At 36.1% G+C, this 27,880-nt stretch overlaps 2 protein-coding genes across 13 annotated transcripts in view; one reads left to right on the plus strand and one right to left on the minus strand.

The window, feature by feature from the left end:
* Positions 1–23,197, minus strand: part of PHTF2 (putative homeodomain transcription factor 2) — a 178,213-nt gene extending 155,016 nt beyond the window's left edge. For all 12 annotated transcript variants that reach the window (XM_064487643.1, XM_064487651.1, XM_031454768.2 and 9 more), the window contains exon 1: positions 23,027–23,197. The gene's annotated coding sequence lies outside the window, so the exon portion shown is untranslated. The remainder of the gene's footprint in view (positions 1–23,026) is intronic.
* A 295-nt stretch (positions 23,198–23,492) lies between these two features.
* On the plus strand, positions 23,493–27,421 carry TMEM60 (transmembrane protein 60). Its single transcript, XM_010984792.3, has 2 exons — positions 23,493–23,748; positions 26,740–27,421. The coding sequence occupies exon 2, from the start codon at positions 26,790–26,792 to the stop codon at positions 27,189–27,191; it is 402 nt and encodes a 133-aa protein (XP_010983094.1). The 5' UTR covers positions 23,493–23,748; positions 26,740–26,789; the 3' UTR covers positions 27,192–27,421.
* Positions 27,422–27,880: the final 459 nt, after the last annotated feature.

A 27,880-nucleotide genomic window follows, 5' to 3' on the forward strand; every position in this document is an offset into this window, starting at 1 on the left:
ACATTAATACCTAGGTTCAGGAAAGGAAACAGAAGAAAGGTTTTAAGGATGTAGAAAAGGGATGCAAAAAAATTTCAAAAAGTTTTACTCTTAGCTACATACATGTTATTTATACTGAAAATATACTTTACTGCCCTTTAACCTCACCCAATCTTTACTGGTGAAAATTCCAGATTATCTACCAAAATAAAGATCTTCCTCCCTAATCCCACAGGGCTGTAGATAATATGCATTTCATATGCAGAGTGTGAAAGGATTTTTTTATTCACCTTATCTATTAAATATATGAGATAGTTAATATATCTGGGAAACATTTATATGGTCACATATAAATAGCAATTTTTTTTTTAAGAAAAGGCTTTAATGGAAGTGAGAAAAACATTACCTGGTTCAAATAAAATGATCTGAAAGCCTTTTTTATATACTTTGGTTTACACCAAGGTACACTTAGAAATAAATTTCAAAGATCAGCTGTAACAGTAAAGTAGGCATATAAAATATTCTAAATATTTTAATTATATTCATTTGGATCTACATAAATACAACTTCAATTAATTTCGTTTAAAAAAGAAACAACCTTTCTTCAGGTAATGGTAAGTTCTGCTCTATAAATTCATTTAACAGTTTTTCCATTGTGTCAACTACCTTTCATTTCAGTGACACTGAGTGGCTCATATCTATTTTTAAAACAGGTTTTACAACATGCTAAGATGGATTTCTGAATCAGACACGTGACAAAGTATTCTCAAAGACACATGAACATAATAAACAAGAAATAATAAATCAACAAATGATTTCATGAATAATAAAGATTATTTCTAAAGCTTTTCCAGCTTCTTTGATTCTGACAGTTGAGGAATACAGGTTCATAACCTCTATTACCATGATAGTTCATGTTAAGTAACTTTTAATACTAGATTATGACACTAAAGTTAATTTACAGGAAAAAGTAGAATATTAAGCTTATTGAGTACCTTAAACAGAAGATCTTAATCTTTTTTGATCGAATGAGTTGATAGAAAGATGGTATTAAAATATGAAAATAATACAATTCTGAAAACACACAGCTAACTGCAGGCATAACATTTAAATATTGCCATAAGCAGTTACTCTCAGCTCATTCTCTCCTTGATGCTGCTTTAATCATCATACCTAGTCAAAACATCTGAAATTATTCTTTACTATGTCAAGGTCTACACAAACTGAATTTATGATGCCAAAAACCAGGATGGAGGGAAAAGATGACACAAAGAGATAGTATGTTAAGTCTGCTGTTATAGAATCTTACTATCAAATACAGTAATGACCAGCAGATATTCTTTGTACAGATAGAGCCAAAGAAATCATCAAGGTTTTAACCACTCCCTAAGTTAGGAAAAAAAAGTATCAAATACTATATAATGTTACAACGTACTTCTTTGATTTTCATGAAACAGATTTCCCTGTTCCAGCATGACTCTTTCTAGGCTCAGAAAATAATTTATGCCCACCTCTGTCAGACACTTTGCTTGTGCTGTAATTCCCATTCCTTTTCTCCGCTCATCCATCCTTCTAGATCAGTTCAGACCCTACTTCCTCTAAAATGAAGTTTCCTCTAAGTGTTCATTTGGACTAAAATATTTTGAAGCTTGATGTCTCTTCCAGCATTGACTTGTACTAATAAATCTGGTATTTAAATAAAAATACAAAGCAGTATAGCCACACATGTCATTGATTCATATGTAAACACTCTTAAGGAAAAAAGAGGCATCTTTCTTCCTTTGTGCCTCGCTAAGTACCCAGCACATTATAACATGCGGAAGAGGAAGTACAGCACAGAAAAAGCAATGACTAAGCATCAGAAGAATTGGGTTCTAGATCCAAGTTCTGACACTAAGAGCTCCATGCTTCTGAATTAGTTACTGAGTTCTCTGGGCCTTAGTTTCTCACCACTGCCATCTTAGCCAAATAGTCCAAACTCAGTAAAGATTAAACAAGTAACAATTCCAATAATGTATAGCAGTTCCTCTGAATTGCTTTACTAACACACCCAGAAACATTAACATTAGTTAAATCAGTGATATATATGGAATTTAACATAGTAGAAACTGTTAGACAAGATGGAAAATGTTATTTTTAAAAGGTAGTTTATGTAAATCTCCTCTGGCCCTGATCTCATCATTATGCTATTCAACAACCTGTGCCACATTTCTCACCGCACTTAGAATTGTATTTAAACCCTTTAAAATCTCACAGTCACCTACTTACCCAACACTATTGCTCACCAGCCTCTCATACATCTGTTTCAATCATTCCACTTCCTACAGTTTTCTACCTTAATGCCAAAATTAACTTTTCTTTCCAAAACAAGGAAGATTTCAAGAAAGCCTCCTAAATTTCAGTTTCTCTGTAAGTTTCTTCCTAATTTTTCCATTAAATATTTCTCGCCCTGTTCTGCATTCCCATTACACTTAGTATGTTCTGTTTTGCAGACCTTTAAATACTTGTCTGTATGTGCCCCTACTCCATAAGTTCTTTGAGAGCAGTCCAATGTCTTTATTATCTCTGAACTCTCGTATAGCTTTTTGTATATATGAAACACAAATGTTTACAAGCCAAATTAAACAGCTGCCAACCAAAGCACCATCACAGATGAATGAATTTAAGGGCCTGTCAACTGAAGGAAAAATGTACCATGTTAGAGTAATGACTTAAGTTTTATTGGGGCAAAATGAGGACTATAGCCCAGAAGACAGTCTTTCAGAGAGCTCTGAGGAACTGTTCAGAAGAGGGAGGAGGGGTGGTCAGTATACATGTGATTACAGTGAAGTACACATTTTGGCAGAAAGTTGTTTCAAGTCACAAGAAGGTTGAGGCTAGTCACAAGGAGCAGATGTCTCCGTCAGTGATTTTAGTGCTTTTCTAGATATGAGAAGATACGAGAAACTGAGCTCATAAAATCTTCGGAAAATATCTAACTATCTGAAGGCCTGTACTGCCAGTTTTTCTGAGAACACAGAGTGCCTCATTCCTGATCTCCACCCTGAACTCCTTTCAGGGTGTGTTGAAGGTCAGTGACTGCAGTGGCTAGTGACTTCATTTTTGTAGTGCCAGATGGTGAGCGACAATTTTCAGCTGGCAAGCTAGAATTTAAAATTCTAGCTGTCCAACTCCTGCACTACCCCAACGTGCAAATAAACACAAAAACATACTTTCCTAATAGTAAAAGGTACAAAAATATTGTGAAGTATAATTAACACGGCTGGTTTATTTATTCACATATCACTCAATGAATCAATATACAACAATTTGCAGACCCCTAAAGTACACTGAAATGGAGTAAACGTCAAACCTGCCAAGTCTAGTCTCTCTATTCTTAAACGCTGAAGTTAAATATAACTTTGAAAAGGTAATAAACGCTAAGATTCAAATCAAATTTTTTCATACTGATACCGAAGTTAGGAAACAAGTGAAATTCTGGTACAGGGAGTGCGGTATTGACAGAAGGAAACCTACTAGTGTCAGAGATGCTATTCTCTAATAATATGACCTATAAATTGTTAATACAAATAGTCTGTGTATTTTGGGCTAGAGGATAACACCTACTTTAAGAAAAATTATAGGCAAGTAACTTCCCTTTAAATCTGTATTGACAGAAACATGTTGTACTGTTACGTAATCTAAGAGAATCCCAAGAGTTGTAATCTTAATACCCACAAAACCCTCTGTGGAACTTCCTGATGTGTACAACAAACTCACTCAGTACGTCCTTTAAAGCAAATTTTTTAATTTTCGCACATACTTAACTAGCCCGTGTGAACAAAATCTCTACTAGTAGCTTTCATTTGGGGTTTTTTTTTAATACAAAAGATCCTTTAAATACTTAATTGATAGTGTACTGGGTGAGTGCTTCTTGTTTTGACTGTTGTGCCACTTGGAAAAAATCAATAATGAAATATGACCTAAATGGTTTAAATTTCTCATTTACTCACAAGAAATTTTTACTATCAATCATTCAGACCTCACTCATATATGGATATGTTATTAGTGGCCTCAAGTAAAAACATTAACTAAATAAGTGTTTCACGTACTCTATATTAAAGTAATAATACACAAAATGATATTCAAATGGTTTAAAGATTTAACAGATCTTCAAAATGAATTTAGAGACTCAAAACTGCTAACTATACCTCAGCAAAAATACTACAAATAAAATTTGAAAAATATTATTTTAGAGATGGTTCAGCTAGTATCTGATCATTTAATAAAATATTTATTTACTCAGCACTTACTATTGCACTGTTGTAGGCACTGAGGATGTAACAGTGAACAAGAAACAAGGTCTCCGTCCTGATGAAACTTACAATGTCGAGAGAAGATTGAAAATGAACAACAAATAAGATAATTTTGTGTTGCTATGAAGGAATTAAACAAGGGGATATAATTGGATAGAGTGGGATACTTTTGGAAAAGATGGCCAAAGAAGTCCTCTTTGAGTAGACATGTGAATTGAGATCTGAAGTATGAGAACAGCCAGCTAGGCTAAAAACTGAGGGAGGACATCTTGAGCAGAGGTAACAGCAAACAGAGAGTTTAAGATGGGAAATAATTTAGAATTTTTAAGTAACAGAAAGGAAGCCAGTGTGACACAAGTGTAATGGATACAGATGACAGTGGTTCAAGATGAAGTATGAAAGGGAGGTAGGAGCTACAGGGTCAGAGGCACCAGAGCAAATAATTTTATTATAAAGACAGGAAGGCAATGAAGTGATTCCATACAAGCAGTGATGATCTAATTTGCAAAGAGCACTCTGAGAGCTGCACAGAGAAAGGACTGGGACTGAAGAGTTCAGAGCAGAAGCAGTTAGGCTAGTTAAGAAAGTCTTAGTCCCATATACAAGATGACAACATATTGGGGTCAGGTGCAAGTAGCAGATACGGCAGTAAGTGGGCAGTTCTGAGTTTTATTTGTAGGTAAAATCAGCCAGATCTGGGAATGGACTAGGATGGGGCAGGCTGGGGGAGAGATTGAGAAGAGGAGTCTAGGTTTTGGATTGGAACCATTTTCTAGATGGATCTACATTTAAAAAATGGTTTATGAGAGTAAATACAAAAAATTAGTTTTAGATCTGTTAAGGAACAATACCTACTAGACATAAAGAAGGCATGTAGTTAGACATATGAGTCTGAAGCTCAAGAAAAAGATGAGGGATGGAGATATGAGTTTGGAAGCCATGAACTCATAGTAAATATTTAAAATCAGACGTGAGTTACCTAGGTATATTCATTTGTGAAAACTAAAGTATACTTAACATCTGTGCCTTTCATAGATGACTTTAATAAAATTATGTGACTGACATATCAACTAAGAAGAGTATAATTAGAAAAAAAAAATGGTTCAGCCCCAAGTCTACTACTTCTCAGGGAAATGAAATAAGGGAGGCCAAGAACAGAAAATGAATAGAAAGAAAGGAGGTGAGTTTGATGTCATAGAATCCAAGAAAGGAGAGTCTTTTTACAAAGGACTGATAGGCAGCTAAGAGATCACCGGATTCAACAAACAGGGGTTAGAAATGACGTTGAGAGGAGCAATTTAAATGGAGTAGAGGAGACAGAAATCAAGGTGAAATGAGAAGAAATGGTTGATAAAGAAGAGGACCTGTGTAAAAAAAAAAAAAAAAAAAAAAATCACCAGAGATTGCAGGGCACAATGTTGCCCAAAGTAATGCCTTTCCTAATCTATGTGTGGCTGTGGCTATGTTCTGGTCCAGATACAAACAGAAGTGTCAGCTGGAACTTCCAAATTAGGCCCCTTAAAAGAATCAGACTCAGATGGAGAAAGCCCTTTGTTCTTTCCCCTCTTCCCATTCCTGCTCCCTGGAATGCTGTTTTAATGGCCAAAGCTCCAGCATTCACTATGGACAATGACCTTAAGACCAGAAGCCAGGTGTATTCATAGACAGGAAGGAACCTGGGTTGCCTAGTGAAGCCAGTTCTGGACTGCCTACACCTCCATACTTCTTGTATCCAAGATTATAAATCCTTATAGTTTCAGCCACTGTTATTAGCAGCGAAATCAAATCTGATACTGCAGTATATAATACTTCTGGTTCACTTTTTTTGCCATCAAAAGTTTATAAACATTGTTCCACTGGAATTTTGAAATCATATGTAACTGAGAAGTTTGCAGTCAGCTAGATTTCCACCCTTATATCGGTCAGGTTTTCTTTTTGGCCAAGATGCCAAAATAATTCTCTCCTTATTTCTGAAGTTAGTAACGAATCAGGGTATAGTCAATTTTAATAATTTCACAAATTTTTTCTTGGTGTTTAGTGCCTTTCAACCTTCAAATGTACTTATTACATAAATTTTAGTATTATATTTCTGAAATCTTTTTCTATTTCACTTGTTGGAGTCTATTCCAGGGATACAAGTTATTCTCAGGTAGGATAGTCTTACAGTCTTTTCATTCATTTCTTTCCTGTAGCATATTTGTAGAGTTGCCATGTCATTTTTTCAAAAATCTTGATCATGTTTAACATGGGGAGTGCTATCCTGATTTCCTACTTATTCTGATAACCAGTAGGTTCTCCTCAACAACCTCAACACCCTTCTTACCCAAGCTGGGACCATTATTTCTGTGCACACATATGCAAGCATACACACAAACACAAACTTCAGTTTGACAACTGGATACTGCTTTTAATCTATTTTTCTACAACCTAAAGATGCAGGAACTGGAGCAAGAGCTAAATTCGAACTTAGTACAGCCACTGCTGAAATGTCATTAAGTGTCCTGCACCAGGATCCATTCCCCAAGTCAAAGGGCTATCCTACCTTCATGGGCTTTGGCTCTTGCCCCTAATCAGACTACATTTCAAAATTGCAATGCTCCCTGACTGTGTGGGGCACAGTATTAGTATGTAGGGTCTTCTCAAGGATTTTTTCCTTCACTTTTTGTTCCCTACTCATCTCTTAGATCTGCTTCCATGAAGAGCATTAGTGAGAATACTTCATGTACTACAGGCCTCATCTTTCCTTAGTCTGGCTTCTGAGATATGGGGCTGGAATTATAAGCCTTGACATACACACCCAGTATCTTCCATTCTTTCCTTGGCTTCAGTTTTTTAAAGTAGTTGGCATTAGGTTGCACATACTTCTTTTTTGTCCACTTCTATTCCATTTTTTGCCCTCTCCTCCCCCATACCCACTTTTTCTTTCTTTCACTGGGTTTCAGTGAAGGAAAATTCTGTGATTCTACTTCATTTTTACTTGTAAATCCCTAAAGTTACTTTTTTAACATTTATTTTTTAAGTTCTAATGATAATCTTTTAAATTACTGACTCAACTGAAAAGCAAAATTTAAATATTCTAAGATAGGATTCTAAACTAACAACAGCTGCACTTTTACTTCTGTTATTTCTAACAAAAGGAAGTAAAGAGAAGACACTGAGTTTCAATTCCTTTTATAAATGCAGGATACTAAATTGAAAATACAGGACCAAGTTTAAGATCTTCTGTGAACCTGTTACAACTACCTCCAAGGAAAATAAAACTAAAATTCATCTGTCCTCCTCAAATCTACTCTTCTAAGACTACTCAATTTGCTACTCAAGCAAGGAAAACTAGAATCTTTCTTGCATCCTTCTCTTTCCCATCACCATCAATTCTATACCTGGTACATAGGAACCACTCAATAAATATGAAGGAATTAATTAATATAGTCTATTTGTCACACTGCCAAAACAACTCTCATATAACCCCTACCTGGCCCCATTACCACAGATCTGGTGCAAGCCCGTATCATCTATTCCCAGGGCTACTCTAACAGTCTCTCATTATTTCTTCACTTTCACCATTTATCTTTCTAAAATACTGACCTCATCATGTTTCTCTCCTTTTTAAAAATCTCTAATGATTTCCTATTGCCTAAGAAAAGGGTTTAATCAGATAATACAAAAGGCCCTTCTTTTACAACCTGATCACAGATTTATTGCTTTTATAATCAGTAGCATTCATCATCTCTACCTTCTTCCACACATGACCTCTTACCTGCCCTCTGCAATCTGCCATCCATATACACATCCCACAACCTTGCCATGTAGGTTACCAAGGATACTTTCATGCTTGCCTCCTAGTCCTGGTGATACATCCACTATTTAAAGTAACCTTCTCCTTGCTCTGACCTATTTGACAAGTTACTTTGGATTCTTCTAGGCCCAGATGGTCACAGGAAATTAAACTGCAAGAACATATAAGCCATGGTGTTCAAGTGACTTAAATTCTTAAAGAGTAATTTAAGATTTAAATATTTCAAACTACCAGGAAAATAAATGGTAGACTAAACACAGGCATCTAACAACTTTACTCTCTTCCAATACATAAGTGAAACTACAGCAAAAGCATATACATATAAGGAATGGGATTAGAATTAGTTCTAAGTTGGTAGATAGAGGGTTAATGCTGAATTAGAAATAAGAACCAAATTGTGTTCCTGGGTTTTCTTCTCCCACAGTTATAGTGGCTAATTTAAAATTAGGATGTATGGCTTTAAATATACCAGGTAACTTCTTAGTGAACTATTCTTGAAAATTGAGTCATTTTTAAAATGATAAACATATGATTGGTCAACAAATATATTTCATGTAATATCATTATTAATACATCCAGGTCATCAGAGTTAATAAAAACAAAGTTTGGGGACCTTGCTTCATATTACTACTAACTACCAAGCCAACTGGCCTAAACTGCCAGGAAATTCAGTAATGCAGCACAATTTAACAGCCCCTATACTTAAACATTCTTCTAAGGGAATTTTCTATAAGTCAGGAAACCAATATTTCAATTTCTAGCCCATTCAAATCTGTATCACAGAGGAAAGTACTTTCTAAACATAGTATAACTATTATTTAACCAGGATTATCAGCTCAACTATGTACAGTTCATTCTTTTCATTATTGCCTAATCTCTTCAACTACACAGTACTATGTATGCCATTTTATATCAGAGACTTTATCTACAGATTTTGGTACCCACAGTGGGGGGTCCTGGAACCAATCCCTGTGGGTACCAAGGAATGACTCTGTAATACACACAATATGTGCTTAAGAAATGCAACTATTCCATTTCTCTTCTCCCCTTCACAGCAAAATTTTCCTATCTCCTCCAATTTCTCGACTTCTTCCCTTCAATCCAATCATGCCTTTATTCCACACACTCCACTGAAAGCTGTCTTTAAGGACACCAATGACTTCAGGTTGCTAAATCCAATGATCAGGTCTCAATTGCTCATCTTATCAGCAGTTGATTATGCGCCCTCCTCTTGGAACACTATTCACTTAGCTTCTAGGAAACCACTCTCTTGGGTTTGCTCCTAACTTTGTGGCTACTCCTGTTTCCTTGCTGGCTCTCCTCTTCTCCCTGAGCTTGGTCCTGGGACAGCTTCTCTGCCTTCACTCAGTCCCTTGGTAATCATGTCAAAATATCTTGTTTTAAATACCATCTGTCTACAATGACTACTATATACGTAGATTACATCTGTAGTCTAACCTGTCCCCTAAATCCACTAGATTAGAAAAAGTCAAACAAGTCTTCTTACTTGAGGACTTATCAGAGCTTGTACTATGTTGCTGTGCATTATAAATATCCAAGAGGAGACTATGTACACACTATTTCTTACACTTATTTAGAACAGAATCCTTTCCTCATGATGCATCTCATGAGACATACAATTAACTAAGCCACTAAATACAGCATACTTAAGACATATTTCAAGTAATTCTAACTTCTCACGGCGTAAATTACATAAAAATGGGCAAATTTCTCCTCTGACTAAAGAGAGGTAATAACTGAGTTTGAGGTTTTCAAGGCAGCTTACTCCATTAGAAGAAAGCTTGCCTCAAAATTTTCCTTATGTAGAGATAAATTTATGTCTCTCTTAAATTCCAATCACCTGTAATAATTATATACTCAAAATCTGCACAGAATAAATTTACCACACCTTCTGCCTTCAAATAAAATAAGTATATGCTATTGTTAATCTTTTCTTTTGCCAAATTAAATATTCCTAGCTCCTTCAAATTGTTCTTCATATAATTTGCCTTCAGACTCCTCACTATCCAGATCATCTTCCCCACCAGGTAATATCTACATAATTCCATGGAATCTACTTGGTCAACAAATAATCTGTCTGAAGAATGCAAAACACAGTGGACTCATAAATTCTATTAATAGGGCCATAATCACTTGGTCATGCAGCCTAAGAATATATTCACCTTTTTTTATTTTTAGCAGCCATGACAATGGTTAACTCAATAATCCTTTCTAAAAATAAAGGTATTTACACACATCCACACTCATATATATACAATGCACTCAGCTATGTCCAATGAGATGGCCTAGTAGCAATGATTCCTCAGCAGCAGTAGGCACACCTAGCAACCAAATGTCTAAATAGCCCTCTACAGTAAAAGAAAGCAAGGTTCCTTAGAGAAATGTCCGATTCCAGGGCTGGCACAGAATAAGTACAAGGTGATCCTGGAACATCTTGTTGGGTCGGAAATTAAGAAAGTGCTCAAAGAGTTATAGGGACATTACCAAAAGAATAAAATAAGAATCAAACAAACCTCCAGAACTGTGAGAAATGTTTGTTGTTTATGAAAAAAAATCAGTCTATACTGATATGGATAAATAAATGAGAGGGGCGCCTTCTTTATAGTAGGAAGCCAGCTAATAAACAGAAGAAATTAGTGAAAAGTAAAAAAAAAATCACTACTTGGCAACTCTTTTTTCCCTCAATTTTATTAAGATATAATTGACAAATAATACTGCATAAGTTTAAGCAGTATAACATAATGATTTGATCTACATATATATAACAAAAATTTTGCTAATATCCATCACTTCACAAAATTAAGAGTTTTTTCCCTTGTGATGAGAACTTTAAGCAACTATCTCGATAATTGATTTCTGCAAGAATCATCAATAGATATTAAAGCTAATGTGTAAGTCTGAGAGTACCAGGATATTCATATAATTAAAGTATCACTCCACAAGGTACTTATTAGTTACAAAGAGTAAAATAATGGCTTAACTGTGGATAAAATTGGAAAAACCACTTTCACTAAATGATCAAAGTTATCATTATTAATAGGAAAAATTGCAGCATTTACTTCTTGATATAATGTGCTAGAAAGAATGCAAAATTATGTCTGTGGTACTCCTAACAGTAACCTGAGAAAAAACCAACCAAACTAAAATTGAAGGACGTTCAACAACATAACTGGCCTCAACACTTAAAAGTTAATCATCATAAAATATAAATGTAGGCTATAGAACTGTTTCAGGTTAAAGGAAATTAAAGAGACATGACAACTAAATGGAGCATGTGATCCTAGGTTTTCTTGCACTATAATGGACAGTTTTGCAACATTTGGTGAAATGTGAATAATATCTGTAGATAAGATAATAGTATTGCATCAATGTTAATTTCCTGATTTTTGATCATTGTACTGTGTTTATGTAGGAGAATGACCTTGTTTTTAGGAAATAAAACACAGGTACATAAAAGTGAAGGAGTATAAAGACTCAAATGAGTCAGGGAAAAGTATTATATATGTATCTGTATATAAAGATAAAAATAAAGATAAAGCAAATGTAGAAAAATGTTAATATCTGATTAATCTCAGTGAACAGTACACAGGAATTCTTCATACTATTCCTGCAATTTTTCTTTAAAGTGTGAGATTATGTCAATAAAAAAAAGAAAATAACGATAATAAGCTTTAACTCAGTTTTAAAATACCTCCTTTCTCATATTAATTTTCTATACATACACTATCAACTTAATTATAAAAGGCAGGCTTTATGTGTATTAAGTTTATCTTCTCATTAGTGTGGTTGCAGTGGAAGAGAAGTACCAGATAGACACAAGGAAACTGACCTGTGTTTTAATTTTACCAATTTACGTAATTCACCTCCATCAAAAGACAAAGGCCATTTCAATTGCCTATGATCAATGAGGAGACAGATTTTTTAGACATACTCTTCTAACATCTTAAACCCATTTCCTGTACAGAGATTTTTTTTAACACTCCTTAACACATATTATTTCTAAGTTACACTGACTGCTCAAAATATAAAAGATCTTTGGATCATAGCAGTATTTTTAGTCTTTGTTGCAAATACTTTCCAATGATGATAAAATCTGAATTATTACATTGTTAGAAAAATGAACACTTCTCATTAATTTACCCTAGTATTAATCTAATCATGTTTTCCACACTCATTTTTTGACAATGAGAACTGGGTTTATAAAAGAAGAAAATGTTTGACACAACATTGTAGAATGACTATAACTCAATAAAAAAAAATGTTAAAAAAAAAGAAGAAGAAAATGCAATTAGTTGCTCACTTTTTAATTCATCAACATTCCTACATTTGTTTCAAGTGAAACAGGAATGCTGAGAAAGCTGAATATAAACACATTTATCCAGTCAAAACATATGGTATACTTTTGTTCTTGCCATGCAAAGATAGTACATTCTAAAATTGTGGAACTTAAAACAATACTAAAAATGGTACTTTATGTATTTTACATTTAAAGTATTATTTTAAAGCTTAATATACAGAGGTTTCTACTTCCAGCCATGAGGAATGTCAGGGACTAGATTGATCCTCCCACCTTTAAAACCGAAAAAATGGACAAAATGTGTGAAATACTTTTAGACACTAGACAACAGACAGTGCAAGACAGTAATCTCTGAAAGAGGAAACAAAAAAGTGAGCCCTGTGATTTCCCAAGTGTACCGCCTGTAGAGTTTCCAGGACACAGTGCTAGGAGGAGAAAACCTGAGCCTGACTGACAGACTTCCCAAGCTGACAAGACAGATTTGAGTGTTCAAGGACATGAAGGCAACTGGAGTTCACAGGACAAAATACTAGAGAAGAGAAAGCAGTACAAAGAGCGCTCTGGAGCTTTGCAGAGGACTCCCCTAGGCCTTCAGTTGAGTACTGATCAACACGTGTATGTAGAGAAACTACCTGAAGCCAGGGATACAACCACCAGAAAAGAGCCAGACATAACAATTACCAAAGTTCACACAGGGACGTTAAGAGTTCATAGCCAGAGTAGAGAAATTCTGCAGTAATGGGTAACAGATAGAATATTCAGAAGGATAGCCCCAGGATGAAGGTTAAATTAGCCTTGTACTAAAGGATGCTGAGATCTCACCTAACAAAGCTTAAAAAGCATGACTTGGAAGATTGTTTCTAACTTACCTGTGTTCCAAACAGTGTCCCAAAACAAAGCCCCAAATATTCAGAAGAATGTAAAGAAAAGTGAGCTCCAAACAATAAAGTTCACAGTGTCTGGCATCCAAACAAAAATTAGCAGGCCTCCAAAAGAGAAAGGAAAATGTGATCCATAATGAGGAGAAAAATCAGATACAAGAAATGGGCCCAGAAATGACAAAAGTGATAGGATTAAAACAGCTAGTATATACAAAACATTATACATACATACACAAATGGAAATAAATCCATTTCATACATTGGAAAATGTAATATTATTAAGATGTCCATACTCAAACCAATCTACAGATCCAATGCACTCTTTATCAAAATTCCAATGGCATTTTTTGCAGAAAAAGAAACATCCATCCTGAAATTCACATGGGATCCTGAGGGGCCTGAAATAGCCAAAATAATTTTTAAAAAGAAAAACAGATTAGAGGAGTTACACTTTCTGATTTCAAAATATATTACAAAGCTATGTTAATCAAAACAGTGTAGTACTGGCATAAAGAGAGACAAACAGACCAATGGAACAAGAGTCCAGAAATAAACCCCTGCATATACAGTCAAATGATCTTTGACAAGAATGCTAAGACCACTCAACGGGGCAAAGGACAGACTCTTCAAGAACTTGTGCTGGGAAAACTAGATATTGCATGCAAAAAAATGAAGGTGAACCCTTATCTTACACCATATACAAGAATTAACTCAAAGTTGATTAAAGACCTAAAAAGTAAGATCTAAAACTATAAAACTACTAGGAGAAAATTTAGGAGGAAAATTTCATGACATTGAACTTCATAGCAATGATTTCTTTGGCAATGATACCTACCGCACACGCAACAAAAGCAAAAATACACAAATGAGACTATATCAAACTTAAAAACTTTTATGCATCAGTGGATACAATCAATAAAGTGAAAAGGCAACCTATGGAATGGGAGAAAATATGTGCAAACTATATATCTGTTATGAGGTTAATATTCAGAATATATAAGGAACTCTTACAATTTAACAATAGAATTTAACAATGCAACATTAAGTACCTCAATTAAAATATGGACAAAAGACATGAAAAAACATTTCTCCAAAGATCATATACAAATAATCAGCAAGCATATGAAAAGATGCTCAACATGACTAATCACCAGGGAAATGCAAATTAAAGCCATAATGATATATCACTTTATACCCATTAGGATGGCTACTATCAACAAAATAGACAATTACAAGTGTTGACAATGATGTGGAAAAATTGGAACCTTTGTGCACTGCTGGTGCAATGGTGAAATGGCACAATCACTATGGAAAAGAATATGGAGATTCCTCAAAAAATTAAAAATAGAAATACCATATGATCCAGCAATCTCATTTCTGGGTGTATAGCCAAAAGAAGTGAAAGCACAGACTTGAAGAGATATTTGCATACCCATGTTCACAGAAGCACTACTCACAATAGCCAAGAGATGAACGCAACCCAAATATCCTCCAATGGATGAATGATTAAGAATACATAATAGAGTATTATTCAGCCTTGAAGAAAATCCTGTCACACACTACAACATGGATGAATCTTGAGGACATTACACTAAGTGAAATAAGCCAGTCACAAAAAGACCAATGCTTTATTATTCCATTTATATGAGGTACCTAGCATAGCCAAATTCATAGAGACAGAAAGCGGAAGAATGACTGCCTGGGTATGGAAGGAGTAAAGAGCAGTTGTTGTTTAATAGGTACAGAATTTCAGATTTGCAAGATGAAAAAGTTCTGGAGAGCTGTTTCACAACAATGTTAATGTACTTAATACTACTGAACTGAATACTTTGAAATGATTAAGATGGTAAATTTTATGTTATGTATTTTTTTTACCACAATTTTAAAAAACTCAGTAAGTAGAAGCTCCATATATACAGTTGACCCTTGAACGATACAAGTTTGAACTGCGCAGTACCACTTACACAGTTTTTTTCTCAATAAAAATATACTACAGTATTACATGATCTGTGATTGGTTGAATTCGCAGGTGCAGAACTGTGGATACAGAGGGTTGATTATAAAGTTATACACAGATTTTTGACTATGTTGATGGTCAGTGCCTCTAAACCCCACACTATTCAAGAGTCAACTGTACTCAAGAAAGTAGAAGAAAGCATGAGTATGTAAAAGAGAGACATGTAAGATATAGATAAGACTCAAATCAAACTTCTAGAGATGAAAAATAAAATGTCTAACAAGAAAAATATACTGGATGAATTAACAGCAGATCAGAAACTAAAAAGAAGAAAAGGTTAGTAATCTTGAGGACAGAGAAAGAGACATTATTCATATTAAAACAAGAAGTGGAAAAAAAGATTTAAAAAAGTAAACAGAATCGGATAGCTGTAGGACAATATCAAGTGGCCAAATTTAAGTGTAACTGGAGTACCAGAATGAGAAGGGTGAAGAAACATAGAAAAACTATCTGAAGAAACAATGAACAAATTTTTTTCTAAATTTGATGAAAATGATAAATCTATAAACCAAGAAACTCAATGAATTCCACATAAAAGTAACAGAAAATTACACCAAAGTACATCATAATTAAAATGCTTAAAACTGATGGTAAAGAAATCATCTTAAAAGCACCCAGAGGAAATAAAGACTTTCAGTATAAAGAAATAAGGATAACAGTAGATTTCATGTTGAAAAAATGCACAAGACAGTTGAACAGTATCATAAAAGTTCTGAAAGAAAAAAAGAACTGTCAATTTAGAATTCTATACCCAACAAAAATATATTTCAAAACTAAAGTCAAAAATAGATTTTTTCCAAACATACAAAAGCAGAAAAAATTCATCAGCAGTAGTTCAGCATTACAATAAATACCAGAAGTCGTCCTTCAGGAAGAAGGAAAATGATACTAGATGGAAAAATAACTCCAAAGGAATAAAAAGCCTTGATAATGGTAAACATGTGAGTAAATTTAAGAGCCCTTTCACTAAAACTTATTTTTAAATTCCTTTAAAAGATAACTGACTATTTAAAGCTAAAAAAACTAAATATACATTGTGGGATCTTTAACATATGTAGAACTAAAATGTACGACAATAGCACAAAGGACGAGAAGGGAAAATGGAAATATACTGTTATAAGGTTCTTATATGATAGGAGAAGTGATGTTTTACTCAAAAGTAGATGTGATAAGCTAAAGATGTTTATAACCACGACAAACAAGGAAATTTTAAAAAGAGCTATAGATAATAAATAAGCCAATAAAGGAGACAGAGTCACAAAAAAACAGTCAAATAATACAAAAAAAGAAAAACGAACAAAGAACAGATGGGACAAAAAAAGAAATTGAAAGATGGAAGATTTAAACACAACAAAATCAATCATCACATTAAGTGCAAATGGTCTAAATTAAAAGGCAGAGATTAAGAGACTGGATTTTAAAAAGGCAAGACCCAACTATATGCTATCTACTGAAATCCAATTCAAACAAACAAATAGGTAAAAAGTTTAAAAATGGAAAAAGACATACCATGCTAACACTAATGAAAAGAAAGCTGGAGTGGCAATACCGACAAAGTAGATTTCATAGCAAAGTGTATTACCAGAAGGCCATTTCACAAAGACAAAGAGATCCAACCATCGAGAGATCAGAACAAACCTAAATATGCATGTATCTAGTAACAGAACTTTAAAATATATGAAGCCATACTGATAGACTGTAAGGAGAAATTGGCAGGTCCAAAACTATAGTCAGAGATTTCAACACACTTCTCTCAAAAATTGTTAGTACACATAGACATAAAATCTGTAAGGATAGAAAAGACTTGAACAATTCTATCAATCAACTTTATCTCACTGACATTTAAAGAACACTCCACACAACATTCTTTTCAGGTGCATATAAATCATTTACAAAACAGATACATATTATGGGCCATAAAACAAGTCTCAATAAATTTAAAATGACTCTATTCACGCAATGTATGTTCTTTGACCTCAGTGAAAGTAAATCAGAAAACAGTATCTGAAAAATCCCCAAGCATTGGAAAACTTGCGTACATACCTTTAAATAACGAATAAGTTCAAAGAAGAAATCACAAAGTAAAACTCAGCAGGGAATTCTGAACTGAGTACAAATGAAAATATGACACATCAACATTTGTGAGATGCAGCCAAAACATTATTTAGAGAGGAATTTTACAGTATTAAACATTTATATCAGAAGATAATAAATTAATGAACGAAATTTCCATTTTTAGATTGTAACTAATCAAGAGCAAATAAAACACAAAGTAAACAGCAGAATGGAATTAAAAAACAGAAATCACTGAAATTGGGAACAGAAAATCAAAGAAAACCAAAAGCTGCTTCTTTAAGAATACCAATGAAACAGACAAACATCTTAGTCAGACTGAACAGGAAAAAAATGAGAAAATACACAAATTAACAGGAATGAGAGAAGGGACATTGATTTTACAGATAGTAAAAAGACAGTAAAGGAATATTCTCAACAATTTTATGGCAATGAATTTAACAAGTTAGATTAAACTCACAAATTCCTTGAAAGATAGAAACGATCATGCTCACTCAAAAATAAATAAATAAACTGTTGTCTATTAAAGAAATTGAATTTATTATTAAAATCTTTCCCACAAAGAAAATTCCAGGCATAAATAAGCTAGTCACTTAATATTGTCTTAAGTTTAACATACATGGAGAGATCATTTATTAACTGTCATGTGCAGGCACAAAGGAAATAAGTTTGATATGGTTATGTTAGTATTTCAGCAAAATCATTTTAGGAAGAAGCTATGTGAAGAATTGGTTAATATGAGGATAAATTAAAAGTAAAGAGACTAATGACAAAAATCTCAGGAAGAAATGATGAGGAGATGAAATAAGTCAGTAGCAAAAAGCATTTTTTTTTTAATTGAGGGTGGGTGTTGAGATAGGACATGATTGAAAGAAAGATAACTAGTAGAATGACCATATACTGCTTGACCAAACATGAAAGGTATGGAGAGTAAAAGAGTAAGGATGCTCCACGATTCTTGGCTTGAACACCAGAAGAGCCATTCATTAGAATAGGGGACACAAGAGAAGTAACAGATTTTGGAAGAAGGTATGTTTATTTTTCACCCTATGGTACATTTAGACATTCAGTGCCCAAAAGGTAGATAGGTAGATAGGAAATGTGATGATTTATCAAATCACTACTTAGGAAATCTGTATAGTTAAATTAACCTGCTCTATCTCTCAGGATTACTTGCAATTAAAGCTTTCTCTATAATTGTACAATTAACTGTACAATGGCTTTTCTCTGTTAAAAGAAATTTAGGGATAAGTAAAGTCGTTAAAAGATCTCACAGAACAAGTCCCTTTCCCTATACACTTAATTCACAGTACAGAATACCCACTTTCAGTGATCGTTTTTGTCATTTAAAATAGTAAAATCCTATTTATTTGCCTATCTAGTTTAATGAGTCTGACCTACTTTTTTCAGGAAAAAAATTAAGAATGTGAAGCTCTCTCCTCATCTTTTCCCTTCTTTTTTGTATGTGGTTGCAATGATTCGATTCTTTATTCAACTCTGCCTGTTACCTACACATCCTATTGCTTCCTTTTAAGGTTTTGTTTGTTTGCCATTTTCTGGCTTTCCTTACTCTATTTGAGAATTCTATTTCTTAAAAAGTATACCTGTTTAGGGAGGGAAGGGTACATACAGCTCAGTGGTAGAGCATGTGCTTACCATTCATGAGGTCCTGGGTTCAATCCCCAGTACCTCTATTAAAATTAATAAAAACCTAAACACCCCCCTTAAAAAAACAAACAAAAATACAAAAAAAAAAAAAAAGGAAAATTGAAAAAAGTCACCTGTTTAACTTAGTTGAACAATTGCAGCAACCTTTCTTGTGGGGGCAAGTCTCAAAAGCCAGGCAATGTATCAAGTGTTTCACATATATTAGCTCATTTAATTTTCAAAATCTTGCAAAACAGGTATCTCCATTTTATGATTAAATAAAAGTAAACCTCGAAAGATTATATAATGAGCCCAAAATTAGACAACTGGTGGACTACAGAATTGAGACTTGAACATAGGTGTGCAGAGCACCAAAACTTATGCCATATAATGTCCATAAGCTTTTTGCCATCTGTAAGAGACCTTTTACTGAATGTTTGACTAAGGTGCTTTCATTCATCAACAAGTATGAGTGCCTATTACATGACTTCAGAATTTCTGTAGATACTTTTAATAGGCCCTTCTCCTACTGTTTCTGAAACTGGAAAGCTGCAGACAGTGCACTTTTTTCCCTTTACTTCCTCTCATTAAATGTCAAATTTAATCATGCTATGATTATTATCAGGTAGTGGTTCAGCCACAGCCATTTCCTGCCCCAGTTCCTGTTCAAAATGAAGTCCAACATATTCTCTTTCCTAGACTTCTAAAATTACCTGTTCTAGGAAGCAGTTTTTACTTATTTGAAAACCCACCTTGATTATTTTGTGTCATTTTGGCAATTTATATGAAGCTAACAAGTTGAACTAAAAATGCAGTTTTCCTAAATGTCATTTAATATTTTCAACTTAGTCATATGATTCTGGTTATCAAGTGATCCACATTTATACATCCAATTTTATGGTTTTGTGCTAACCTGAGGGGAAGATATAAACATGGGACTTTTTCCACAGATTTTCAAAGAACAGTCCCAATTTAAAACATTCTGTCCGACTGTCAGGTCTCAAGTTTCAGTTCATAAAAGACAGTCAACATATATGCAAAGGATAGTTTTGACTCTACACAGCTATAGAGTAGGTAAGGGGATTGAGGGAAGGCAATCAGTCATTTTAGGATTCTTCTTTTTTAAATAATCCCAAAATAAATTCTACAAATTAAGTGCAAATAAATGCCTCTGGTTGTAGTAGTCGTCTTTTACAGCTCCAAATGAAATATCACAATGAAATAATGAAATAGTTGCTTATCCGAACACATTTCGAAATGAAGTTTTAAGTGACACCACGGAAAATAAGTATTAACAGGTAAATACTAAATAAAACCTTAACAATGCACAAACTAATGAAATATTCCTATAATTTCAGTATCTAAGCATGCAATTTCTAAATTCGACCAAAATCACCCAGTCATATTTATATACAATTACCATTTAAATTTGACCTTCACAAATACTTTCTATACAAAGCCACAATTATTTGCTATTCCCTCAACAATCCATATTCCTATTCTGAGATTCTGCCTCCAGTTCTGTGTTGTTTGATGCCTTCCTCATCAATGAAAATTATCACTCACCCATTAAGGCTCTAGAGATAGCTCCTACTGAACCTGCAACCCCTTCTCTACTCTACTAAAATTCTTTGTTCTTTCTTCTTTATTCACGGTTTACCAATGTGCCAGTACTTTACATATTTAGTTTAATACTAATACTCCCCTTTGAAGTATTATTGTGTCCACTTAACAGATAAGGAAACTAAAGATGAAAAAGGTTTGGTAACATGTTTAAGGTCACAAAGCCAAATAGGAATTCATTTGAATTTCAAATGAATTCTCTTTCCATCAAATAGCTGTCTCTCCAACTAAAGGGATGTTCCTCAAAGACAGCAAAGATGACTCCATCCTCATATCCCCACCAATACTCAACAGTGCCTATTAAACAATGAACTCAAAGTGTTACTGAATATTCAGTTTATGATTTTGCAGTGTTATTTTCCACTGATGAGTCTCCTTCAACCAAATCTAAGAAGCCATTTTTCCTGTGGTAGTAAAGCACACCATAGTATACAGGCTTTGCAATCATATTGCTTAGATGTAAATTCCACCTCCACCAACTTATTAGCTGAGAAATCTGGAACAAATGAGTTAACCTAAGTTTTGGTTAACTAGTCTATAAAATAGGGAGGGCAGTAATCACAGTACCTATCTTTTGGGATTATAAGGGTTAAATGAGGTACTATAGAAGCAATCCAAATAATTTTACACCCTCTTTTTTTTTTTATTACATGCTACCCCAGATTTTTCTTTGGCTCAGTCTAGTGGCTTTTTCACTACAAATTCTATGCAATTTTGTATTAAATGGACTAGCTAAAAAGATTCATGATTTAAAAACTGCTCAGGCCGCCTACTTGACTTTTAGGGCCAACTGTCTAGTGCCAGTTTGGATTCAAAAAAAAGTTTACTCTTGGAGGTTTGACTATGCAAGAGTTCTCCCACTGTGTATTAGATTTGCTATCACATTTCCCCACCAGAAAGTTTGAAAATTAGAACACAGACATTTCTTACTTCACTACCACCTAACTTAATATCACCTGATGCATGCGGACAACTAACCTGTGGGGGAGGCAGGCTATTTCCCCAGCAAGTAAATTTAGGTGGAAACACCTGTGTCTGGTCTCAGGCACAGCTCATTCTCCAGATTCCTCTAGAATCTAGAGGCTGAGCCACTACAACAGGGGATACTCGTTTTCTTCTCTTAAACTTAGCAACCTTATTCCAAAAAGTTACAATTTCAAAGTGTTATGCTATTTTACAGCTCTTTAGGCTAAAGTGCAATAGTCTCCAAATTCTCAGAACTCCACCTTAAAACTTTAAAAAATGTATGAAGAAGTCCAGTTGGTGAGGAAAAAAAAGTTTTCAAAAATACATCATCCCTAGAAACAAGAGCAAATACTAAGTCTATAGCCAGTCTCAAAGAGGAAAAAAGAAAAACCTTAAAATGCCTAGTTGGCTAAAGCTAACCAAAAACTGTAAAATCAGAATAATGCAAATAACAAACTAATCTCAAAGTAAGCATGATATATCATCAAGGAAGAGAGCAAGAGTATATTAAAAAATATTTAATATATTCACCACGAATTTTAAAATTACTTGGTATGTAGATACTGAGATTAACAAATTGTTCCAGATTCAGTACTTCCCTAGTCAGTGTATGCTGATATAAAGCAATTCCTTTTTTTTTTCTTTTTAAAGCCAGGCTAAAAATTAAAAGGATGATAGATTAATGAAAGAATAATCTAAATTCTACACGGAGGTGTTCACTTAGAAAACCTTATGACTCTAAGAAACAATACCAGAACACTGGCTGTCAACATCAGGAAGATAAAAATAAGAAAAGGTGAAGCATGCTTATTGACCGCAGTATTGTTTCCAGACAAAAAATATCCCTTTAAGGCCCGTGCCAAGGATTTCACTACCCGCTCCGCAGTCAGTGCTGGAATCACAAAACTAAACTGTTGCCCGCTCAGAGAGTGCAGGGCAGCGACCCCCACCAGTCGGCTTCCAGCGCGCCGAGTTGCCCCCTCCTCGGGCAGCTAGTTGGCCTCTCTCCGCCGGCCCGGGCTCGGCCACCCGGTGGCCCCGCATGCCCTCCAGGACCAGACGCGCCCCCAACAAGGCGCCAGGGGAAGGAAGCGAAGGAGAGGGGCCGCGGGAAGGGGCAGAGGGGCGGGAGGCGGCGCCGGGCTTCGGCCCTTAACGAGCAAGGCTCGAGGACAGCGCGGGCTCGAGAGGAGTGAGGCTAAGCCTCCGTTGCCGGCCAAATGACGGGAGGGGACAGCAAGTGACCCCGGCGCGCAGGTGCCGGCGGCTGCCTAGGAAGTCAGCAGCGGAGGAGGGCGACGCGTTGTCCCCGGAACCCCCCACCTCCATCCCACCCGCCTCCTCCCTCGTCCAGCTTCATTCCCGGATTCTGTCAGAACCCAACGACCTCCACGCCGCCCGCCCGAGCGCGGAGGTGATGCCAGCTCTTACCATAGGAGAGGGCGCCGCGCCGCTAGGAGGCGGCTAGGGTGCACGCGGGAGACTCCGAGGCGAGCGCCACCACCGCCGCGGGAGCCCGAGGAGTCACAACGAGGCAGCCCGCGGGAGCGCTGCCTCCAGAACCGTCGCCCCACCTCCTCCCCCGCAGGATTTTGCGCCGGAGCCTGCAGTCTCCGCGCGCTGACTGGAAGAGCGAGCGGAGGGGCGGGGCGCCCGGCTGGGCGGGGCCGAACGCTGGCCGATCTAATTGGCATCTGTGTGCCCAATGGGACCAAGGACGCTTCGGGCTATGGTTAGACTGACATTCTTCCTAGCCAGTAGCAGTAGAGAGGCGGGCCCAGTGGCTTCTTTTATTGCGGCGTTTTCCACAAACTTAAACGTACGAAAACGTCGGTTGGTTTGCGCTGACGGCCAAGTGATCCAATTACCGCAGGGAAAGGGGCTTTGACTCAGATTGGCGTCCTCTCTACCTATAGGGTAGGCCTAGGGCTGTGAGAGCCTGCCCCGGATGTGGGCGCGGTCCTGAGGTAGACTTGAGAGACAGCCTCCACCGTGGTCGTTTGGAGAGGCGGAACTGAGATCTTTTTGTTGATTATCATGTGATAGGTTCTTGATTTAATGGAGAAAAAAGGGTGGAAAAGGCCAAGGATCCAAACTGGGGAATTTCTTGATCTTCGCGCCCCTCCCCTCTCTCCAGCCAGCGGCGCTGCCAGGTGAGTCTGGGGCTCCGATGGGCCGGTATCCCCCACAAGTGAACCTGTCCCCCCCCCACCCATCACACCTTCTCCCCGTCCCCCCCTCCCCCCTCCAGTGCCCGGGCGCTGGCCTCCGGATGCCTCCGTGGGCTGTGCCGTCGCTTCTCATTCCCTCAAACTCCCGGGCCCAAACGCATATAGACCTGCTTGGCACTAGGCGTCTGTGTGCATTGTGGGTCACATCGTGCAAAACCCGCATTCAACTCCAAAATTACCAGGCCCACAGCGCAGAATAGGGGGAGTCAGGGTAGGGCGCCGATGGAGGACCCTTGGCGTTTGGAGACGGAGGGCAAAGATAGGTTAGGAAGTTCTAGGGACAAGCAGGCCCTAAAATCAGATAAATTGTCAGCAAAACAATGTTCCTTTGAAGGATGGTCAAGTTGGCCAAGGCCGTTGCAGCAGGAACCTTTCGAAAGTGACTCATTATTAAGAGGAATTCTGTGTTGTGGGCTCATTGAGCAAAACTGTCTTTGGAATGGAGCGAATTCACCTGGAAGTGTACTGGCAGTCGGGAGACACAGCTGATACCGAGACGCTAGAGCTGTGGCTGGGCCCTTTAGATTTCCATCTAGAGGCAACACAGGTTTTAACAGTGGATAAGGAAGCGCATGAACTTAACCATCTCCCAGGTGCCAGAAATAATCACCTCAAATGGAAGATACTTTAGTTGAACAAATTTTTGTTTTGGAGCATGCAACCCTCTCCCTTAAGGAGAAAGAATAGTAGTAGTAGGAAATACCATAGTTTAAATTAATGAAGATTAATAAATAATGTCAGGATCGTATATCATATTTGTACCCCAGCATCCACAATCCTTCAAGCATCATTGAAAAATCAACAGAGTGCTTCCCAGTTCAGGGCATTAAAATGTGCCAGTGCATACAAAACTTCGTTGCAGCCCATATGATAAAACTTGTAGTCACAAGACTGTGTTCTTAGCAGCCTTTCCACCTCCAGTCTTAAAGTACGTTTCGAGTGCAGCTACCATTCCTATGACCAATTACTACTCCTGTATGAGAAAAAAAGCAGCTTGACTCATCTAATGGCTGGCTGACAGAAAAGTTATGTTTAAGCAAGTGTTTTATCATAACCTTTTTAAAGGTTCACTAAAATGGCCAGATAGACTGGAGATTAGGATTGAGCAAATTCAGTTTACAGGATGAAATCCATCTGTAGTTATTAATCAATACACACCTCTCCATATCTTCCAAATTCAGTCCCACATCCCACTCCAGTAGCTTCTGGCTAGGAAAGGAGGCCAGCACAAAAAATGCCTTCTTGGGAGCAAAAGCATCTGTTTCTCATACTGCAGTAATGAAGTATCTGCCAGCTAAGTAAACAAATGGAGTGCAAGCAGATGGGTGTAAGGGAAAGAGAGGAGTTAGGAGACTTAAAGGTTACTGTTGAAATAAACCAGATATATACTCTTGCACCATGATAGCTACACATTGTTTTAAAGTAGTAGAGATGCAGCAATCAAAATTAGTTCTAAAATACAATTATTTAAACATGATAGTCTAGGGCATTTGATTCATCTAGCCAGTTCTTTCACCTTTTCCTTGTTTCTTATCTTCTTGTATTTTTACTCTTATCTATGTTTCTGTTACATCCCCATTACCTTCTGGTCTTTTCGTGTTTCGATGAAGTGTCCTCTCTCCAGTCTATCACTCCCCAGTGGCTTGTTTCCTTCCATTTACAGTCATACTTAGATTCCTACTTTCCTGAAAATTTCTTCTTGATCTTTCCTTTCTCTTATCTTTCATCTTTTCTTCTCCAAATGTTTCAAAGGAATAAAATGTCAACTGTTAGCATTTCATTATTTTCTGTTAACTCCTCACCCAACTATATGCAACCTGGCTTCTGATTTCCCATTCAATTTGCCCTTTTTCCAAATGGTCACAAGGTTGATATAAAAAACTTTAGTAAGTATCAAACATAGTGTAAACCCGTATATGAAGATTAAGTAAATGCTTATACTTAAGTATTTTAGATTAATGCATTCCCAATCAGAATTCCAAGTTTTAAAGAATTAATGGTTTTAGCTGAAAAAAATGAAATGGCAAAATAGTAGAAAATAATATGAAAAAGAAAATAGTAAATAGGTACGAGGCCGCCCAGATATTAGAACATATGCAGTAACAGTCATACAGTACTAATGCAAAATAGAAATAGAGATCAGTAAGACAGCATAGGGCTACAAGAAATAGCCCCAAGTTTTGAATAATTTAGCATCTAATAATCACAAAACATCAAAAGTTTATTAAGTGATCTTACTAAATAGCAAGTAGTAAAAAATCTATACCACAAACCAAAAAAATGAGATTAAAAAGAAACGTTTTAGACTAAAAAAGGTTATTTAAAAGAATTTTAATGAGAAAATTTAAAAAGTACAAGACCCATAGATTAAACTAAGTGAAAATCCAGTGTTATCAATACTATTTAGCCCAATGACATCTTTACAATTGTAATTCTACTTAATTTTTATTAACTGGACTCTCCTTATTAAAACTCTCCTCACTTGACTTGATACCACCTCTTCCTTTTTCACTTTGTGCATGCTTTTTCTTAGTAGTCTTTGAAAATGAAAATGTATATATGTGCAAAGGTACAAACAGAGCTTGACGACATCCCTGAGATGCAGGAATAAGATCATAAGTACCTGGACTTGTGTGACAGCAATGAAAAGGAGCTGACTGTTCTTGAGACATTTTGAATAGAACTTACACCCAGTGGATATACAAAAAATTGCATTTGGTCACAGGTATAAGGAATGATGGATATAATGTCAAAGATGGCTACAAGTTTTATAGATTATTCAAAGAAGAATGGTAGAATGTTCTAAAAATTAGGAAATCTCTGATTGGGAAAGGGCCAGCTTTGTAAACCAGGAATAGAAATGATTTTTTTTTCTGGTATCAAAACAATCTTGACTTTTTTTCCTTCTCTTAGGGCATATTTCCCTTTTTTCGACTCCGCAGCAGCCTCTTTAAACTGTTTAAATGAGAATGTCCTTGGCTCAGAGAGTACTACTCACCTGGCTTTTCACATTACTCTTCTTGATCATGTTGGTGTTGAAACTGGATGAGAAGGCACCTTGGAACTGGTTCCTCATATTTATTCCAGTCTGGATATTTGATACTATCCTTCTTGTCATGCTGATTGTGAAAATGGCTGGGCGATGTAAGTCTGGCTTTGACCCTCGACATGGATCACACAATATTAAAAAAAAAGCCTGGTACCTCATTGCAATGTTACTTAAATTAGCCTTCTGCCTTGCACTCTGTGCTAAACTGGAACAGTTTACTACCATGAATCTATCCTATGTCTTCATTCCTTTATGGGCCTTACTGGCTGGGGCTTTGGTAGAACTTGGATATAACGTCTTTTTTGTGAGAGACTGACTTCTAAGGACATCTCATTTTATTGCTGTTCAACAAGCTATCATTAAAGTGTTCTGAATCCTTGCAAGCTTGAAGAATGCCAGAGAACTGAGAAAAATACCAAATGTAGTTTTATACTGCCTCCATAAAGTAATCTTGGTGAATCATGGACTTCTACCCAAAGCTTAATAATATTTGAGTTGTTAATTTCCTTATTGATCCTATATAAATAAAGTTTGTTTTGGGCCTTATTTTTCTACTTGACTCTTGAGTAATGTGTTGTATGTATGTGGTCAATATTTAAAGTAATCCTTTAAAGAAAACCTTTAATCTACATAGTTGGGTAGAAATTTAATATATCATGGCCCCATTGTGACAAAAGTAAATGGTCATTTGTGCTTCTAAATTATGAAGGAAAAACCTAGTTACTAAAAAAAATCAGGGGTGCAAATAACGTTTACATTCAGAAAGAATATGAGAGTTTGACACTTTTTATCTAGGCTAAGTTCACTGTTACCTCTGCCTTCTATTTGGAACAAATAAATTACAAGTAGCATATTAAAACAGAGCAGGAGCTTGCCTGTTTCTCATGTTAGGGAAACCATACATCCTGGTTATGTCAGCACAGGCCAGTTTATATTTATTGTCCAGAGATCTCAAGGAATTAGTTCTCCCTTCACTCTTAGAAGTGTCTTGGCTTGAGAAATTAT

This window comes from Camelus dromedarius, chromosome 7 (genome assembly GCF_036321535.1).
Source record: "Camelus dromedarius isolate mCamDro1 chromosome 7, mCamDro1.pat, whole genome shotgun sequence".
NCBI classification, from domain to species: Eukaryota; Metazoa; Chordata; class Mammalia; order Artiodactyla; family Camelidae; genus Camelus; species Camelus dromedarius.

Excerpts from the sequence above, each read along its gene's own strand:
- TMEM60 (XM_010984792.3), top strand. The coding sequence starts at position 26,790 with ATGAGAATGTCCTTGGCTCAGAGAGTACTACTCACCTGGCTTTTCACA.